A 20000-nucleotide genomic window follows, 5' to 3' on the forward strand; every position below is an offset into this window, starting at 1 on the left:
AGACAGACAGACTGAGAGAGAGAGTCTGTGAGACAGAGAGACAGACAGACTGAGAGAGAGAGTCTGTGAGACAGAGAGACAGACAGACTGAGGGAGAGAGTCTGTGAGACAGAGAGACAGACAGACTGAGGGAGAGAGACTGTGAGACAGAGAGACAGACAGAGGGAGAGAGACTGTGAGACAGAGAGACAGACAGACTGAGGGAGAGAGAGTGACAGACTGAGGGAGAGAGACTGTGAGACAGAGAGTGACAGACTGAGGGAGAGAGACTGTGAGACAGAGAGACAGACAGACTGAGGGAGAGAGTCTGTGAGACAGAGTGACAGACAGACTGAGGGAGAGAGACTGTGAGACAGAGAGTGACAGACTGAGGGAGAGAGACTGTGAGACAGAGAGACAGACAGACTGAGGGAGAGAGAGTGACAGACAGAGAGACAGACAGACAGACTGAGGGAGAGAGAGTGACAGACTGAGGGAGAGAGACTGTGAGACAGAGAGACAGACAGACTGAGGGAGAGAGACTGTGAGACAGAGAGACAGACAGACTGAGGGAGAGAGTCTGTGAGACAGAGTGACAGACAGACTGAGGGAGAGAGACTGTGAGACAGAGTGACAGACTGAGGGAGAGAGACTGTGAGACAGAGAGTGACAGACTGAGGGAGAGAGACTGTGAGACAGAGAGACAGACAGACTGAGGGAGAGAGTCTGTGAGACAGAGTGACAGACAGACTGAGGGAGAGAGACTGTGAGACAGAGAGTGACAGACTGAGGGAGAGAGACTGTGAGACAGAGAGACGGACAGACTGAGGGAGAGAGACTGTGAAACAGTGAGTGACAGACTGAGGTCTGTGTCTCTCTCTCCATCAGTCTCTCAGAGTGAGAAAGAGACTGACTAGCTCGGACTGTCTCTCTCTGTCTGTGAGAGGCACATTGACGTTGTGAGACATAGACAGAGTGACAGTGTCACAGCAGAAGACAGATGTTGACTGTGCAGTGGATTAGTATGTTTCATCACCTCTGACTTTTTCCTCCTCTTTTTATTTAGACACGGATGGAACCTCACTGTCCTCCCTCACAACTCCGGCTCCATCCTGCGTCACCTCGGTGCCGTGCCCGGTGAGTCTCCACCTGCTGCTACATGCCACAGAAACAAGAGGTTCACACCACAGACTATTTATATCAACTCCCCCTCCCTCCCTCTCTCTCTCTCTCTCTCTCTCTCTCACACAGGCGTGACTGTTCCCTGGCTAAACATTGGCATGGTCTTTTCTACCTCATGCTGGTCACGAGACCAAAACCGCCTTCCATACATCGATTATTTACACACTGGTGCTGACTGTATTTGGTAAGTTTTTGCAATTCAGGGGAAAAATATCTAGCTATGATTCATTAAAGGGGCGGTGTGTCATTTTTATAGCCGCGTGGCGTGTGGAGCGAGCCGAATTCCAGTTCAAATCCTCACGGTCCTTCCTCTTCCCTAAACGCCACCACTGAGCCAGCTGAAATTCTGATCAATTAATTTTCTTTTTTTTTTTTTTTTTTAAGCTCATTTCTGGGCCAGAAAGATCACAAACAGAAGCTTTAATCAAAGGAAACTATACAGAATCTTTACAGATTGAAGTGACATAATGCACAAGATTTTAGATCATACAGCACTTTTTTCCTTAAGTGGGAATTTTACAAAGTACTTTTACTAATACTTTTTTTTTGTTTTGTTTTGTTTTTTTGGAGAAAAGCACTTTTAAAATTTCTTTTAATGTTTTCATTTTTGAAAGTACAAGGATATAAAACCCACTCGATATTAATACTGCAAGACGGTTTTCCATCACTGGATCTGGTCGAGGTGTTTCATATACAGAACTTACACAACCTTATTTGTTATATGTGTACACACACACACACACACACGCACACACACACACACTGTATAAACACATAGGGAACTAATATGAACTATCATCAGTGTTCGGATCAAAGTCCTAAAAGAAACCAGTAACACACACCGTTAATTAGCATTCGAAGTTGAAACGGTGTGGTGTATCCGATGTTAAGTTGTAGTAGTGTTCAGGATCTGGTGAAGGGTTCAGTGTTGCAGCTGTGTAGTGGATCATGTATTATAGACAGAGAGCCATGCTGAGGAACTCGAGAGGAAGCAGGACTCTGTGGGAAAGCATAACTGATCACAGCATGTGCTGCTCCTCTGAGACTGTGTGTGTGTGTGTGTGTGTGTGTGTGTGTGTGTGTGTGTGTGTGTGTGTGTGTGTGTGTGTGTGCTGACTCATCAAATAAAAAAAAGAAAGAAAGAAAAAGCCAGTTGCTATGGTTGCACACAGCTAGCACAGGTGTGTTCCTTTTCTCTAGTGACACACACACACACACACACACACACACACACACACACACACACACAGCTGACCTAGAGTTTCTCACTGTGCTCTTCAGGTATTCAATTCCTGCTGAGGAGAAGGCTAAGCTTGATAAAGTAGTGCACACGCTGCTGCAGGCCAACGGCACACCGGGACTCGAGATGCTGGAGAAGAACGTAATGGTAGGGAAAATCTCACACACACACACACACACACACACACACACACACACATACATACATACATACATACATACATATATACACACACACTATTTAATAATAGCAACTACACACACAAAGGCTATAAGTTTCAGAGAAACTCATGAATACTCAATTTTCTATCTTTGTTTTGTTCCAAGCTCTCTGATATCTCTCTCTCTCTCTCTCTCTCTCTCTCTCTCTCTCTCTCTCTCTCTCTCTCTCTCTCTCTCACTCACACACGCACACACACACACACACATCTCCAAGTACACTGTACACACCCACACATACACTCGCATCTGTGCCTTAAATCTCAGTCTACACCATCCCATAATATTGACCCCTTCAATAAACCAGTAGCAAAACAAACATTAATAAACAAGTGAGGTTTTCTACAGAGTACAGATTTAATAATAGATTTAATTTTATAATAAACACTGATACTAACGAGCACCATCTCCACTGACCGAAACAATCTCGTGGTTAAAGCAGTAACACACACACACATATCCAGTGTGTGTGTGTGTGTGTGTGTGTGTGCTGTGTTGTTCTTAAACAATATACACTGCCCAAACTTTAATACTAATGCCACGAACACATTACTGAACCTTATTAACCCTTGACGTATTATTCAGTTGTTTGTTAGCTGATAAATGATTCAGCTGCTCGTGTGGACGGACTGTTATAAATAAATCCACATGAACATATTAACTCTCGGTGCCTTTAAACAAACCGTGACGAGCCAAACTGTAATATTAATATGTAGTACAGAAGGATTCAGTTATTGTGATGATAATTAATAATATACCATACGGCAAAACAACAAAAACACACACCAGTAATAATGTTTCAACACCAACAGCCAGAAATGCTAATTTGTGTGTGTTGTGTGTGTGTGTGTGTTTGTGTGTGTGTTTGTGTGTAAGATCTCCCCTGAGGTTCTGAGTCGTGAGGGGATTAAAGTTCACCGCACGGTGCAGCAGAGCGGACAGTTTGTGGTGGTTTTTCCCGGCACGTTTGTTTCCAGGGTGTGTTGTGGTTACAGCGTGTCAGAGACGGTGCACTTCGCCACGCCGCATTGGATGAACCAGGGCTACGAGGCTGCCAAGGTGAGACACTTTACTCTGCCATCTGCTGCCACCTGCTGGTCAGATTGGTTACAATAACAGAGTCACCCACAGTCTGGATATTCACTGTGTGTGTGTGTCTTTGTGTGTGTGTGTGTGTCTTTGTGTGTGTGTGTGTGTGTCTTTGTGTGTGTGTGTGTCTTTGTGTGTGTGTGTGTCTTTGTGTGTGTGTGTGTGTCTTTGTGTGTGTGTGTGTGTGTGTGTGTGTCTTTGTGTGTGTGTGTGTGTGTCTTTGTGTGTGTGTGTGTGTGTCTTTGTGTGTGTGTGTGTGTGTGTGTGTGTGTGTCTTTGTGTGTGTGTGTGTGTGTGTGTCTTTGTGTGTGTGTGTGTGTGTGTGTCTTTGTGTGTGTGTGTGTGTGTGTGTGTCTTTGTGTGTGTGTGTGTGTGTGTGTGTCTTTGTGTGTGTGTGTGTGTGTGTGTCTTTGTGTGTGTGTGTGTGTGTCTTTGTGTGTGTGTGTGTGTGTGTGTCTTTGTGTGTGTGTGTGTGTGTGTCTTTGGGTGTGTGTGTGTGTGTGTCTTTGGGTGTGTGTGTGTGTGTGTCTTTGTGTGTGTGTCTTTGTGTGTGTGTCTTTGTGTGTGTGTGTGTGTCTTTGTGTGTGTGTGTGTGTGTCTTTGTGTGTGTGTGTGTGTGTGTCTTTGTGTGTGTGTGTGTGTGTCTTTGTGTGTGTGTCTTTGTGTGTGTGTCTTTGTGTGTGTGTCTTTGTGTGTGTGTCTTTGTGTGTGTGTGTGTGTGTCTTTGTGTGTGTGTCTGTGTGTGTGTGTGTGTGTCTTTGTGTGTGTGTGTGTGTCTTTGTGTGTGTGTGTGTGTGTGTGTGTGTGTGTGTGTGTGTGTGTGTGTGTGTGTCTTTGTGTGTGTGTCTTTGTGTCTTTGTACGTGTGTGTGTGTGTCTTTGTGTGTGTGTCTTTGTGTCTTTGTGTGTGTGTCTTTGTGTGTGTGTGTGTGTGTCTTTGTTTGTCTGTGTCTTTGTGTGTGTGTCTTTGTGTGTGTGTGTCTTTGTGTGTGTGTGTGTGTGTGTGTGTGTGTGTGTGTGTGTGTGTGTGTGGTGTGTGTGTTTTTCTCCGCTGGATCAGGATCTGAAATGCAGACGCATCGCTAAACCCTTCTCCATGGAGAAGCTGCTGTACCAGATCGCCACGGCCGAGGCCAAGCGAGAGAACGCACTTCTGCTCAGTACAATCTCCTCTCTTCTCAAAGATCTCAGGTCAGCTCCTCACACAGGTTCATTCCTCCCCAATTCGCTTCAGTTCGCTTTATGTGTAAAACACTTAACAACGGACGTCGTGTCAGCGCGGCTTGGCGGAAATGTAATTGGCCTAATTGCTTTTTAACTTGCAATCTGATTGGTCAGGAGGTTAAAAGCAGTGTGCAGTGCTGGATGTGAGAAGTCTGTAGTGCAAGCAGTGAAGATGGGAAACGAGAGGGAGGTGATGGGTGATGGGAGGGGATAAAAAGTGAGAGATTTTATAGAGAGAAAATGTAATGTAATGAATTGGTTTATTAATACATCCATTCATTTCATTCTTATCCGAACTTCTCGGGTCACGGGGAGCCTGTGTCTATCTCAGGCGTCTTTGGGCATCGAGACAGGATACACCCTGGACGGAGTGCCAACCCATCACAGGGCACACACACACTCTCATTCACTCACACACACACACACACTACGGACAATTTTTCCAGAGATGCCAATCAACCTACCATGCATGTCTTTGGACCGGGGGAGGAAACCGGAGTACCCGGAGGAAACCCCCGAGGCACGGGGAGAACATGCAAACTCCACACACACAAGGCAGAGGCGGGAATCGAACCCCCAACCCTGGAGGTGTGAGGCAAACGTGCTAACCACTAAGCCACCGTGCCCCCCTTCCCCCCCCATTAATACAGTTTATTTAAAAGGTTAAAGCTAGCGTTTATTACACATCCTCTACTGACAGAGTTGAAGAGTTCCTGTTTTTGCTTCTTTAAATGTTATACGCTTGTTTAGAGGAGGACTGATGTGTGTGTGTGTGTGTGTGTGTGTGTGTGTGTGTGTGTGTGTGTGTTGTTGATTGCAGGAACATAGAGATAAGGCAGAGGAAGGAGCTCTACGAGGCCGGTCTGCTCTCCTCTGCTCGTTACGGCGCTCACGATAACGGCTACGCAGACAACAGGAAGAAACCACGCAAGTGGCCGGTGCTCGAGACGTCCGAGAGACGGTGCCAAATGTGCCAGCACCTCTGTTACCTGTCTATGGTGAGACCACACACACACACACACACACACACACACACACACACACACACACACACACACACACTTAGAACAACAAACACATCCTGCATATGAGCGTAAAAAAAAATTGTTTAATGGAAGCTATACTCATGTTTAAAAGGTTTTAAATGTTCTAAACATGAAAAAAACCTCATTATTTATATATATATATAATAGTGTATAAATATATTCTATATGTTATAATAATAAACTATAAGATATTAAAACAAAATATATTACGGTCAGTGGAAAACGGAGAAATCTCCAGATTTGGATGATGGATATTTCTGTAAATGTTCAGCTGTATAGTGTAAAGTTATTAAAGCGTTATTATTATTATTATTATTATTATTATTATTATTATTATTATTATTATTATTATTTATATGTCGTGCTTCGTGTAGAAGGAAAAGTGAGGACTGAAAGCCGGCTGTGTTTCAGGTGGTGCAGGAGAGCGAGAACGTGGTGTTTTGTCTGGAGTGTGCGCTGCGCCATGTGGAGAAACATAAATCCTGCCGTGGACTGAAGCTCATGTACCGCTACGACGAGGTAAAGCTCACCAGTCATCCCTGTAAACACAGTGTGAGCCTGCAGGGGGCACTGATGTGCCGGGTTTGCTGATCGTCATGTGTTGCGTTCGCTCCGGTTGCGTGTCCTTTTGACTTCAGCGTATCGGTTACGTAACGGAACTGGAACCGAGACGTCACTCGTGTCTTTTCCGCCGCTAGTCATGTTGACGTTCTGATGCCTGAAGCCAAATGCTGCCAAATGCTGTAAATGTAAACGAAGCTGTTGGTGTATAAAATCTGCCACTTCTGCCTCATCTGGTTTGTTGCGTCTACGTCACAACCCATTCTGCAATCCTGAGGTTTAAAGTCGCAATTATCTTTTATATTTATTTATTTTTTTTTTTTCAAATCAAGGAATCAAGCTGCCATAGATTAAAGCAGTGCTGATGATGATGGTGATGATGATGATGGTGATTTTCTCTCTTGTTCTCGTTCTTACATCCTGTGTTTTCTCCTCATCTTCCTCCAGGAGCAGATCAACAGTTTGGTGAGCCTGGTGTGCTGTAAAGCCACGAGCAGCTCAGCAGAAAGCTGTAACGGTTCCAGTCCCAGCAAAACCCCGAGCAAACGCCGCCCGAGGAAGAGCGCCTCCTTAGAGCGGACTCTCACCCGCCTGGGAAAAAACACCACCGTCGCCATCTCATGAGAGAGAGAGAGAGGGGGGGGGGGAGAAGTAGAAAGAGAGGGAAACCTCCTACTCTAAGCTCTCCTGAGTTCTGCCTTTAACCAATCACACACACACCCCCCCCCCCTCTCTCTCTCTCTGACACGGATCTTCTGCCTCCTACATTACGGCGAAACTTGCCATGTGCGAGCGAGCTGCCTTTTTTGCACTAGAGCGAAAGAAGGTTGTTTTTTTTTTTTTTCTTTCTTTCTTTTGAGTTAGCATTAAGCGGCGTGCTCCCTGGTCTGATCGAGCGAGCGAACGAGACAGACGGACAGACAGACACACACACGTCATCCTCTTGACCCCTCCCCCTCCTCTCCTCAGCCCTGTCGACTGCATACACACTCAGCCTGAACTGTGAATCGAGACACGTCGGTGCTCTTCTTCTTCTTCTTCTTTATTGCTTTGAATTTTTTTGTGTCAAGATTCCAGAGACTCGTCCGGCCGTACGCTCGGCCCGGACCGCTCCTTTTTTTAAATTTCTACCCCATTTTTTTTTTAAACGAACAAGTTTGACCTCAGAGTTAGTTGCGAGGCGAGGTAACACTTGAAAGCGAGACTCTCTTTTGTGTTCTCGACGGTTTTAATGGGACGGGTGGAGACGTGACGAGCTCCTGCGCTGACACTAGCAACTCCTTAACTGTGCCTGATCTTCAGCCGAGGAGCTCGTTCTGATTCTTTGGTGCTGTTTTAGTTTCTTTTTACTTTATTCATTTTTTGATTTTATTTTATTTTTTATTTTTTTTTACATCAACACACAACAAACGTAAATGAAAAGGAGTGCTATCTGCCTTCAGAGGCTTTCGGCTTCAACATGTGCAATCGTGTTAACATTCCACACTTCTCAACTCATCTGTACCAGTTAACATTAAATATTATTGTTGTTATTATTATTTTATTATTATTATTATTCTAATTATTATTATTATTGTTATTTTATTATTAATATTTGTGACTATTTTTTTTTTCCACTTCATTTTGGATGATCTCCAGTAGAGCCACTAGCTAGAGGGTGCATAATGTGAAATAGTTTGTTCTGTTTGTTTTGTTTGGTTTTTCCCTCTAATTTTTCTCATGACTGATTTCTCAAAGGATCCAATCGAGGACTTTGTTGTTGTTGTTGGTTTTTTTGTACATAATCCTGTAAATGTGTGTTTAAAATACTTGAGACTCTGCGTGGAGGTGCCAGGAAGTGGAACCAAGATGAAAAGCATGTCATGAAGAAACAGCCTTACCTTTCCGTTTCTTCATCTGGTGTGTGTCTGTGATGTGTGTCTGTGTGTGAGAGAGGTGTGTGTGTGTGGTATGGGTGTGTGTGTGTGGTATGGGTGTGTGTGTGTGGTATGGGTGTGTGTGTGTGGTGTCTGTGTGTGTGTGATGTGTGGTGTCTGTGTGTGTGTGTGTGTGTGTGTGTGTGTGTGTGTGTGATGTGTGAGAGGTGTGTGTGGTGGGTGTGATGTGTGGTGTCTGTGTGTGAGAGGTGTGTGTGTGTGTGTGTGTGATGTGTGTATGTTATGTGTGTGTGTGAGAGGTGGGTGTGTGTGGTATGGGGGTGTGTGTGTGTGTGGTGTCTGTGTGTGAGAGGTGTGTGTGTGGTGGGTGTGGTGTGTGATGTGTGTGTGGGTGTGTGTTATGTGTGTGTGTGTGTGGTGTCTGTGTGTGAGAAGTGTGTGTGTGGTGGGTGTGATGTGTCTGTGTGTGTGATGTGTGTGTGATGTGTGTGGGTGTGTGTTATGTGTGTGTGTGAGAGGTGGGTGTGTGTGGTATGGGTGTGTGTGAGAGATGTGTGATGTGTGTGTGATGTGTACAGGGTTCCTCTGGCATCGTAGAGAAAATCTGAAGTGCTGCTTAATATCACTGATAATAAGATATGGAGTAGCGATGCCCCTCCTCCTCCTCCCCCCTCCCCCCACCCCAGGTCTCTTGGTTTTATTTTCTAGCTTTACTTTTTTTAAAGAAAAATTAGACAATTTTTTTACCTAAACAAACAAACAAAAAAAAAAAAGGTTTTTACATTTTCATTACTGAAAATTCCACAATGTAGTAGCTACTCATGTTGCACTGAGCTCGTCAGTGGTGACCGTCAAGGGGAAAAAACCTATAACCCAGTTTGATGGTTGTCGTCTGTTCCAGAAGACTGAACTGTTTTAGGACTATTTAATGAAAACCAAGTCAGGTTTTTTTTTTTTTTTTCAACAGGAATAAAAAAACATGGTTGTCGAGTTTTTATGGCCTTACTATGTATTTTATTCACGTTTTGCTGTTTGTTTGTTTGTTTTAGTTTATTTTTTGGTGAAAGGTTGTGTGACAGATTTGCTCAGCGTCTGGCAAAGTTAATTTATTCGCACTGCGTCTCGGCCTTTTACACACACGGGAAGATTAAATGTTTGTTATAATGCCATTTTTATTATTTTTATTTTATTATTTTTAAATTTTCAAGTTTGTACTCAAGGTTTAATAAAAACTTATGGACAGTTTTCGGTTTGTCTGTGGAATATTATAATGTTCGTCTCCCCGAGTCCTGGAGTGGGTTGGAGTTTAAATGTTGCAGTTTTATTAATCTGTTCTTCCTCCCAGTGGTGTTGGGATGTGGTAACTCAGTGGTTAAGGTGTTGGGCTACTGATCGGAAGGTCATGTGTTCGAACCCCTGCCAATGCTGGGCCCCTGAGCAAGGCCCTTAACCCTCAGTTGCTCAGTTGTAAGTCACTCTGGATAAGGGTGTCTGCTAAATGCCATAACATGTATATGTGTTGAGTCAGAGCTTAACATGTCCTACTAGACAGCAGGTGAATCCTCAATATTTTATAAATCAGTTGGTGAGAAATATCCAGCCGAGGTTCTGCCGTATGGAACCCAGTACACACTGTGCTATCCCATAATGCAACAGGACTGGAGCGGAAGGTCTTTCAGAATCAAAAATATTTAGTTAAATTGTTCACAAGCTTTAAACATGAAACAAGCGGCTGTCTGTGTGATCGACATCGTCACATGACCGATACCGACACGGTGGATGAGATTGTGTTCTTACTACACGCTTTTTAATGATCATTTTGTACTGTATCTTCACGAGCAGTGTGTGTGGTTGGGGGACACACACACACACACACACACTGCTTCATCACGGATCTCGGGAGCTTTGTTGCGCTGGAACAGTTTAAACCTTTTAGTTCCAGTGAAGAGAAATCATTAATCTACAGAATGCAGATGTTCTATACAACTGTGTGCTTCCATCGTTGTGTTGATCGTGTTTTGGAGACTATCCATATATGGGTGCCATGGTCTGGGGTGCACATATTTATGCTCATATAACGTAGAAATTTATTATATCAGTTGAGATGGAAATGATTATTAGTTGTGTTCATAATCTGAGGTTTGTTGTTTGCCTTCAAAACAAGTTTCGACAAAAAAAACGACTTTCTACTAGAACGACGCGAGCTGTTTCGAACCGTGGCGTACGGAATGAGACGCGTCTTATGTCCGACTCTGTGTGCTGATCGGTTCTGCTGACCGCAGGCGCTTATCTTCCGTCTCGTTCTTCAAGCGAACGCACAGTAACGTCACGGTGCGAGAGTGTTTTTAATCCTCCGTCACAGGATAATTAGGTACATGTTCATGTTTATAGGTTCACTAGGTTTAGAGGTTGGGATTCAACAATATTAAGGGAGTAATAACTATAAAGTAAGAACCTTAATAATAAATCATCCATCCATCCATCCATCCATCCATCCATCTATCGATAATCTGTAGAACTTCTCCTGCACAAGCTTGTGGGGAACCTGGAGTCTATCTCAGGAGACTCAGGGATACAGTGGCAAAACCTCATACTGTAGGACTTAATCTTTCACACACTCTACAAACAATTTAGAACCTACACGACTTTGCTTTGGACTGGGAGAAGAAACCAGAGATCCTGGAGGAAACCCACAAAGCAGTGGGAGAACCTCACACACTCAGGGCAGAGATGGGAAACAACCTGCAACCCTGGAGCTGTGAGGGGAAAAATTGTTAACCGTTGAACCACCACGATGAGGACAGGATAGGATTTCCACCACTGAGACCAAATAAGAGAATCATGGACCTGGATTTAGCTTTGCTTCATGAACCCTGCTTAAAGAAGCACCATTTAAAAAAACAAAAAAACAACAGATTTCACACATTTAACTCCAAACTCAACCTCAACATTTTCACAGCAGGATCGTTTAAAGGTGCAGTTCAGTGCCTTGGGCGATTTCACACAGGACACTAGATCGCTTCGGCTCCGGTTTAGTCCAGCTTTTCTTTTTTTTAATAATGAACATGAATCATGAAAATCAGACTGACAGCGCAGGTGGCGCTGCTTTATATGGACTCATCAGCCGGAATGGGAGATAATATAATATAATATAATAAGAGGATCAGATAAATGCTGCATGGCACATACCAGGGGATTTCTGTACAATACAAAACCTCATGAGATCATAAAATACCACAAGACACACACACACACACACACACACACACACACTCTGAGGGTGGAGCACAGTTTTAAAAATCCGTTCATCTATGTGGACGAGTCACGATTCGCACAGTTCTTGGACGACTGATCTCGTCCTGCTTGTGGGATCTTCTCCCTCTCGTCCCTGACTCCGCCCCTCTCGTCCTCATCGTCCTCTTCCTGGGTGTCCTGGCTGGCCGAGTCGGTGCAAGTGGAAGAAAGCGAGGCGAGTTTGTGCCTCAGTTCGGCCTGTGTCGGGACCTGCAGGGTGATCTCGGATCCGAAAGACTCCACGTCCGGGTCTGAAAAAAAAAAAAGAGAAAAACAGATTAAAAGGTCTTTCAGGAAGGACAGGAGTCATTTTCTGTCTCTAGAGGCCATAAGCTCTTCTGATAATCCTTTAATGTAATTAGGACTAATTGGAAAGCCTGTCCATGCCTCCTCTAATCTCCCCTCCTCTCCTCCCCTCCTTTCTTCCCAGGAGTCGGATCTTCCCGGAACACTGTAAATGTCAGCTCTGATTTAGAGGCTGTGAATGATTAACGTCAGGAACGTTAGTAGGGAATGTCTGAAGAACCAGAGTGACCATCCATCACAAACATCTGGGTTCTGCTCCAACTGCTCCACAGAAAAATCAGCTGATCGCAAAATAAGATTAATTTCATGAGATTTTATTTAAGGATTGGAATCATAAACTCGCTACAGTCCGTGTGTGTGTGAGTGTGTGTGTGTGTGTGTGTGTGTGTGTGTGTGTGTGTGTGTGTGTGTGTGTGTGTGTGTGTGTGTGTGTTTTTACCCATCATGGGTGAAGCCACGCTGTTGTCCTCTGCTCCCGAGTTGAGGAAGACATCCAGGGCCTCGTGGTCAGACATGTCCATCAGGTCCATCTGCTCGAGCATGTCCACGTTTACCTCCATGGAAGACATGCTTCCTATTGGCTCTGTCAAACCACAGGAAGTGTAAACATCATCACTTCCTCTTCTTGTATTTAAACTATCCCACCATGACACTACAGCAACTACACCCAGAAGGAGGCTTTTTGTTCCTGCAGTGTTACGTTTTTTCTATTCATCTAGAATAGAGGATGTAGTTTATTCTCTAGCCTGCTAGGGATTATTAACAGCGGGAAAAACACACGTCTTACACTGAACTCCAACAGAGTCCTGACTGAATTTAGATCAGACTCACAGCCAGAAAATCATTTGTTTCTTTCAACCGATTGATAATGTCCCATTGGTCCATTTCCAGATGTATTTAAAAGTCATTTTAATATGATTAGACATGAGTTTTTATTTTTAACTTGCATGCTAGCCTTTCCTGTAGATGTTACAGTAAAACACAGTTACTCGCCCCCTACAGGTTGGTCATTGTAAATACAACTCTTAAACAAAGATGGTGGACTCCTGGTGAGAATCATGAGTCACTCCGGGGATTTCTGTTCAATCTTTTTTTTTGTAAAAGAGCCAAACAGGTAAATAACATAAAACTCCCAAAGCATAACATCTAACATGTGCTTTTTTAAATATTGTTTTTATATAAGCAGCAACTTACGATGAACCATGTAGAGATCATGACTCCTGTAACAGCAATATAGCCAATGAACACCATTGTTACAATTTGTATATTTAGTTGGAAAAATTATTTTTTGTACTTTTCTGTGCAAGCGACAGACTTCAGCTCTTGGTTAAAAAGGTTTCCTCACCATACAAACCTAATAGAGGCTCAGAGATGGACAGTGTGGTCCTTAATGTCTGAAGGAAATGAGTTTTAACACAATGAGATGTGTTTGTACCCTGAAAGATAAACATTAGCACCACTTCTGTGAGCAGTGTTTTAGGATACCAGGAAAAATGAGCCTGGAAAATAAACCTAGCTTTGTGTTTAGCTTGAAATTGAGCACCACGTGTGTGTGTGACGTAGTAATATAGTGAGTAATATTTGGTGAGTGTGAGTGTGTGTGTGTTAACATTACAACAAAGTCAGGTACATGCTGTTAGTACAGACATCACATCGTGTGTGTGTGTGTGTGTGTGTGTGTGTGTGTGTGTGTGTGTGTGTGTGTGTGACGGAGACGGCGGCAGGGACAGCACAGAGCTGCATACCTCAGGGATGAGTTAAATCAGGGCAGCAGCAGGAGGAAGGAGGGGAAGGACAGCAGAGAGAAAGAGAGAAGGGACGTGTTAGCTACGTTCACACACGTGTGCTCCTCCACAACGTGAGATATTCTGCTTTAAAGAGCAGCTGCAGGTGCTCCACTTCAAGGCATGACCATCGACCGACTTCTACAAGCTTCTCAGCACCAGAGGAGCAGCTGAGAGAAGCTTTCTTCTGACTTCCGAGTAGTCCGAAAATAAATATACGATATGACCGTTCCTATCGTTTTTTTTTTTATTAATCATTAATATGTGCGTTCAAAACGGAAGAGTCTGTAGTAGCCTAGTGGTTAAGGTGTTGGGCTACCAATCAGAAGGTTGTGAGTTCGATCCCAGATCCCCCAAGCTGCCACTTTTGGGCCCCTGAGCAAGGCCCTTAACCCTCAATTGCTCAGCTGTATAAAAAAAATGAGATAATGTAAGTCGCTCTGAATAAGGGCGTCTGCCAAATGATGTAAATGTAGTTGTTTATTTAAGCATGCTATGAACACATTTGTTTACATCCAGATCTCCTTACAGTTTATCTCATTTTATACATCTGAGCAATCGGGGGTTGGGGGTCTTGCTCAGGGGCCCTGTGGTGACATCTTGGTGGACCTAGGATTCAACCTTGCAAGCTTCTGATTGGTTCTCCAACACATCTTCCACATCCCCACTAAATTATTTAAGCAGTACATAATATGGATTTTCACGTCTGATTGGTCAGGAGGTTGCTGCAGTTTTACAGTATTGTAATGCACTCATTCTTTTGTGTTGTAACTGTTGATTTATTTATTTAGCGTGTTTGGAAAGAGTCTCCGTTATCAGCATGTATGAGTTTATAGCTGCTACAGTGTTAGTGATTAGAGTCAATCACTTGTTTCAAGGACTTAAATAAACACCAGTACGATATTATTTAATAATAATGATAAACTGGGACACTTTTTTGGGCTTTATGTCTTATAGTACATTACATTTACGTGTGTTAAGGTCCACCAGGACGTGAAAACTTCTCAGCTAAAGTTCCAAGTGAAATCTCAGCATCACCTGCTCTTGTTTTTTTCTGTATTTTTCATTCTTATAATTTCTTGAATGACCCCATAACCTATTTATTTATTTATTTATTTATTTGTTTGTTTGTTTGTTTGTTTGTTTGTTTGTTTAAAAAAAGAAGCTTTCATATTTTTTATCTCATTATTTTAACGTCAATCATTATTTCTAGATATTATCTCAGGAATATTAAATTAATAATGAGTAATAATGAGTTAGTAAGTTGTTATGAGTTACTAAGATCAAAATGGCGTTTGTCTGTTATTTAATTATCCAGTTTTTGTGCATTTTCTCCTTTCTCAGCCCTCACTGTCCACCATGCCTTGTGTTCCAGCACTGAGCGGTTCAGCTGCGCTCTTACACACAAGTAACAGGAGGGAAAAGTGCACAAGTGACAAAGAAATGACATTGAAGACAGGATAAAGGGTTGTGCAGGATAAAGGGGTGCTGAGCTCCATTCTCAGTAACAGCGCTCTGGGAAGTTCTACACACCCAAACGTCTGGGTACTCTGAAAACGATCATGATATCTGTTCTGATTATATTGTGAAATGTATTGAACACAATAACAAGTCAGTCATAAATTACAGAGGTTAATATTGATTATATTGTTTTTTAAACCATGACATCACTGTATTAGGATTATTTACATTTCCAGTCAGAAGATTTTGCACCCCTGGAGTTTTAGTACAGTTTAATCAGTACTATTGCCACAGACCGACAAAAATTCAGAACCGCAATTTTATTAGGCATCGAGGAGAGCTAAATGTTTGTGGAACATATTAACTCTCAGTGCGACTCTAAATGCCCCCGGTCTGGGCCCGTGTGGAGCCGTGAGGTGGAAACAGAAAATACGTCTTTAAAATATTTTTTTATGGATTGATGCTTCTTCTCCAAAAATAAACATCATTCCATGCACAAACTATAATCTTAAGTAAATTAATAAATAATAAATGTTATTATTATAAACATCAAGCTGCCGAATGAATCCTGACCAACTCAGTATTTCCTACTGAGCAACTTATGAATGACTCCTGACTGACTCTTAAATGACTTCTGAACAACTCCTTTATGACTCCAGTTTGACTTCTGAACAACTCCTGAGTGAGTCTGGAAAAACGCCTGACTCCTAAATGACTCTGGACTGACTGATAAACGACTCCTGACTGACTCCTACATAATCCCTGACAGACTCTGGAACAACTCCTGTTTGACTCCTAAATGACTCTGCACTCACTTGTGAACGACTCCTGTCCGACTCTGGAACAAATCCTAACTACATTTACATTTACATTTACAGCATTTGGCAGACGCCCTTATCCAGATCGACGTACATAAGTGCTTAAATCTCTAACATTGAATACATTAATGCTGGTTCACTAGGTTACATACTTAAGATACCATGATTTTAAAACATTTGTTCAAAGTTACAATGAAAAAGTGTCAAAGGTTTTATTTTTATTTTATTTTATTTATTTTATTTTTTTTTAAATGCAAAAGATAAGGAAAGAAGTGCTAGTTGAAGTGTTTCCTGAATAAGTAGGTCTTCAACCGCCGCTTGAAAATAGCCAGTGACTCGGCTGTCCGGACCTCTATGGGAAGTTCATTCCACCACCTTGGTGCCAGAACAGAGAAGAGTCTTGTAGTATACTTGCCTCTTACCCTGAGAGATGGTGGAACCAGTCGAGCAGTGCTGGTAGATCGGAGGTTACGGGGTGCAGTGCGAGGAATGATGAGGGCTTTGAGGTAAGAGGGGGCTGGTCCATTTTTGGCTTTGTAGGCCAGCATCAGTGTTTTGAACCGGAAGCGTGCAGCTACCGGAAGCCAGTGGAGGGATCGCAGTAGCGGGGTGGTATGCGAGAACTAACTAACTCCTGGCTTGACTCCTGAATGACTCCTGACCATCTCCTGAATGTTTCCATTTTTTAGTTCGGTACACATTTAATAGTAAATGCTTCTTGATTCAGTTTTACCAATTCCTTGATTTAGTTTCTCACGTTAGTGTAATTATTTAGAGTAAGTCGTTTATAAAGCTATAAATATGACATTCACAAACGTTTGACTGTCAGTGTAGGGATGAATGAAACATGTAATAAGCTTTTACAGAGTACAGTTTGTGGTGACGTTCGAACCCTGTACAGCACGTCTACAGTATAATCTAATTAGTGTTTGTGTGTGAATCCTTTTCCTCACTGCATTCCCTCTAAATGTTTCGTTCACCTCTCCTTTCTGCGATCTGCAGGTAGCTGGTGGACAGGTAATGCTCCATGTCTTGCTGAAATGCCTCCTCGAAGAACTTCTGCCTGTCTTTCAGCTTCACCTGTTGATGTCCTGACTCTGCCTCTGGAACCTTCTGAGCGTGCTCCGAGTCCACTTCCGCTGTGATTGGAGGAAACATAAAATAAAGCACAGAGGTAAAATAACACATACGTATCCTGCACTTATCCAGAGCGACTTTCATTTTCATATGATGGGACCCAAGTGAAGTGTGTGACACATCTGAATGCAAAGAGATAATGAGACACTGATACGGTACTGAATAATATAACAGTGATGAGATCCCGGTATAGATCACAGCACCAGCTGGAGAGCAAGGACACAATCGTACAGTGTTAAAGGCACTCAGTAATTACCTTCATACAGAATAGTGGATCTTTAGGGTTCATCACACTTCCAATTATCTCTAAGACACACAACCTCTAATTAACACATTGTGCCGTGAGAAGGTTCAGAGCCTCTGAGGCAGTTTGATTCTTTATACCCCCTAATGGCTAAGACAGCGTAAGAGGCTGGACATGTGAATACAGCCTGTAGGCATGCATACAGATCACACACTCACACACACACACACACACACACACACACACACACACACACACACACACACACACACTGAAAAAAATCTCAGCATCACTGATTACAGTCAGAGAACAGAGAGGACTGTGGAGAAAAAATTGAATAACAGTACAGACAGGGAACAGTGAGTATCCTCATTCACAGCCTACACACACACACACACACACACACACACACACACACACACACACACACACACACACACACCCTTATTCTCTCATCCTTTGTCCTCTAATCTCACTTTCCTCTCTCCTCCTGCTCTACTCTCTTCTCTCCATCTGTGTGGGCTACTGAGACTGCTCTAATACGTGACAGACCCGAGGGGGCCGTCCGCCAAAAAGCCTGTCTGTGCGTGTGTGCGTGTGTGCGTGTGTGTGTGTGTGTGTGTGTGTGTGTGTGTGTGTGTGTGTGTGTGTGTGTGTGTGTGTGTGTGTGTGTGTGTGTTTTGTGCCTTAAATAAAACATCAGCAGTTGAACTGTTCTCCATGTGGGTGGAAGAGTATATATAAATTGTCATTTGGAGTAATTGTTTGTGTGTGTGTGTGTGTGTGTGTGTGTGTGTGTGTGTGTGTGTGTGTGTGTGTGTGTGTGTGTGTGTGTGTGTGTGTTTTTGTATTAGATCACAGACAATCTCACTTTCTAAAGTAGAGCAAGACTTAAATATAAAAAAACACATCGATTTCCATTTGTCAGCTAAAAAACAAAACAAAAAACATTGCAGGTAAAAGTAAATAATACAATAGATTGTATAAATAAATACTCCACTTGTTTGTAAGTAGTAAAACTTGTTGTTTGTTTCCTAACCAAACCTAGCTATATGTTCTGGTGTCAGTAGAAGCATAAGACAGAAATACAAGACAAAATTTGCAGAAATAAAGATAGATCGTTTTATTTAGAAGGTTGAACAAGGTTGTTAGACTGTGAGTAACAACAATCATATCAAACCTCGGTAAAAGCACTATAAACAGACAGCTGAATGACTCCTGACAATCTCCTAATCAATTCCTGAGTGACATCAAGGAGTCAGGAGTCATTAAGGACTCCTGACTCACTCCTGTGCAACACATGAACAGCCATGGATCAACTCCTGAATGACTCCTGAACAACTTCTGGCTGACTCCTGAATTACTCCTGAACAAAAGCTGACTGATTGCAGAATAACTCCTGAATCTTTAGTGAATGACTCTTGAACAAGTCATTAATGATTTATCAGTAATATGTGAATGACTCTTGAATGCTCCTCAGTAACTTGTGAATGACTCATGAAGGACTTCTGTTCTTCTGCCCGAGTCCTGAACAATTCCAGAACAACTCCTGGCTGATTTTAGAACGACTTCCGAATCATTAGTGAATGAGTCTTGAATGACTCATCAGTAATTCTTGAATGACTCATCAGTAATTCTTGAATGACTCATCAGTGATTCGTGAATGACTCATCAGTGATTCGTGAATGACTCATCAGTGATTCTTGAATGACTCAACAATTTGTGAAGGACTTCTAAACCCTGTTCTTCTGACCGACTCTTAAACGACTCCTGAATGGAACTCAGTGGTTCCATTACTGCACGGCACTGAGGCCTGTCCTAAATAATATCACAAAAAAAAAAAATAATAATAAAATCCAAAAAAGGGTTCAAAGTGCACCATGGTGCATCGTATGCCACGGTACAACATGGTTCTTTTTATTAAGTCACATTTGCATTTAATGTTGTGCAACCTGTTACCACGTAAACACATATTAGCAGCTATAAACATGTAAACAAATCACATTATCATACTTATTAGTAGTAGCAGAATTATTAGATACACATCTATGTAAATATCATGGCGGTTTAACATCAACACTTGCTCTTCCTGTAACTATCTCAACTGACGACTTCTCAGCTTCTGTATTAAGGCGAGAAAAACAAACTCGAACAGAAATTACCTGTATCTGTGTCTACATGCATCCTGGGGTAGTCATGCAGTGTGAATCAGCACGTTACACAGTCGGTGTTGCGTGTTTGGGAGAATCCAGACTATCTACTGTGTGTGTGTGCGTGTGTGTGTGTGTGTGTCTGCATGTGTGTGGTCTGTGTGTGCTGCTCTCCCAGCTGCAAGGTTGCAATCTGTTCTGCTGTGGAAGAGCGCTATTGTGGTTTTCATCGAAACCCTCTGTGTGTGTGTGTGGGGGGGGGGGGGGGGCGTGGGCGTATGCAGGGTGGGCTATAGATCTGCACTTCCTGCACTGTACGAGGGTGAAATAAGTGAGCTGATGGACAAAAAAGATACTTTCATACAGAAAGAACCACCTACAGGAAAAACTA

At 42.8% G+C, this 20000-nt stretch overlaps 2 protein-coding genes across 5 annotated transcripts in view; one reads left to right on the forward strand and one right to left on the reverse strand.

The window, feature by feature from the left end:
- jarid2b (jumonji, AT rich interactive domain 2b) overlaps positions 1 to 7697 on the forward strand; it is a 106032-nt gene extending 98335 nt beyond the window's left edge. The window contains exons 11-18 of one of the 2 annotated variants that reach the window (XM_047816379.1): positions 1046 to 1116; positions 1231 to 1345; positions 2443 to 2548; positions 3496 to 3678; positions 4762 to 4898; positions 5752 to 5929; positions 6389 to 6496; positions 6986 to 7697. In XM_047816379.1, coding sequence (XP_047672335.1) covers positions 1046 to 1116; positions 1231 to 1345; positions 2443 to 2548; positions 3496 to 3678; positions 4762 to 4898; positions 5752 to 5929; positions 6389 to 6496; positions 6986 to 7162 — 1075 coding nt within the window. In that variant the 3' untranslated portion in view covers positions 7163 to 7697. The remainder of the gene's footprint in view (positions 1 to 1045; positions 1117 to 1230; positions 1346 to 2442; positions 2549 to 3495; positions 3679 to 4761; positions 4899 to 5751; positions 5930 to 6388; positions 6497 to 6985) is intronic. The other variant, XM_047816380.1, reaches the window with a different exon arrangement.
- A 1600-nt stretch (positions 7698 to 9297) lies between these two features.
- Positions 9298 to 20000, reverse strand: part of dtnbp1b (dystrobrevin binding protein 1b) — a 32635-nt gene continuing 21932 nt past the window's right edge. Inside the window, exons 1-4 of one of the 3 annotated variants that reach the window (XM_027171554.2) lie at positions 19622 to 19829; positions 17059 to 17217; positions 12455 to 12598; positions 9298 to 11960 (exon numbers count right to left, since the gene is read on the reverse strand). In XM_027171554.2, coding sequence (XP_027027355.1) covers positions 11725 to 11960; positions 12455 to 12598; positions 17059 to 17217; positions 19622 to 19643 — 561 coding nt within the window. In that variant the 5' untranslated portion in view covers positions 19644 to 19829 and the 3' untranslated portion in view covers positions 9298 to 11724. Of the gene's footprint in view, positions 11961 to 12454; positions 12599 to 17058; positions 17218 to 19621; positions 19830 to 20000 lie in introns of those variants that run through there. The other 2 variants (XM_027171553.2, XM_027171552.2) reach the window with 2 other exon arrangements.

Source organism: Tachysurus fulvidraco, chromosome 7 (genome assembly GCF_022655615.1).
Source record: "Tachysurus fulvidraco isolate hzauxx_2018 chromosome 7, HZAU_PFXX_2.0, whole genome shotgun sequence".
Taxonomy (NCBI): Eukaryota; Metazoa; Chordata; class Actinopteri; order Siluriformes; family Bagridae; genus Tachysurus; species Tachysurus fulvidraco.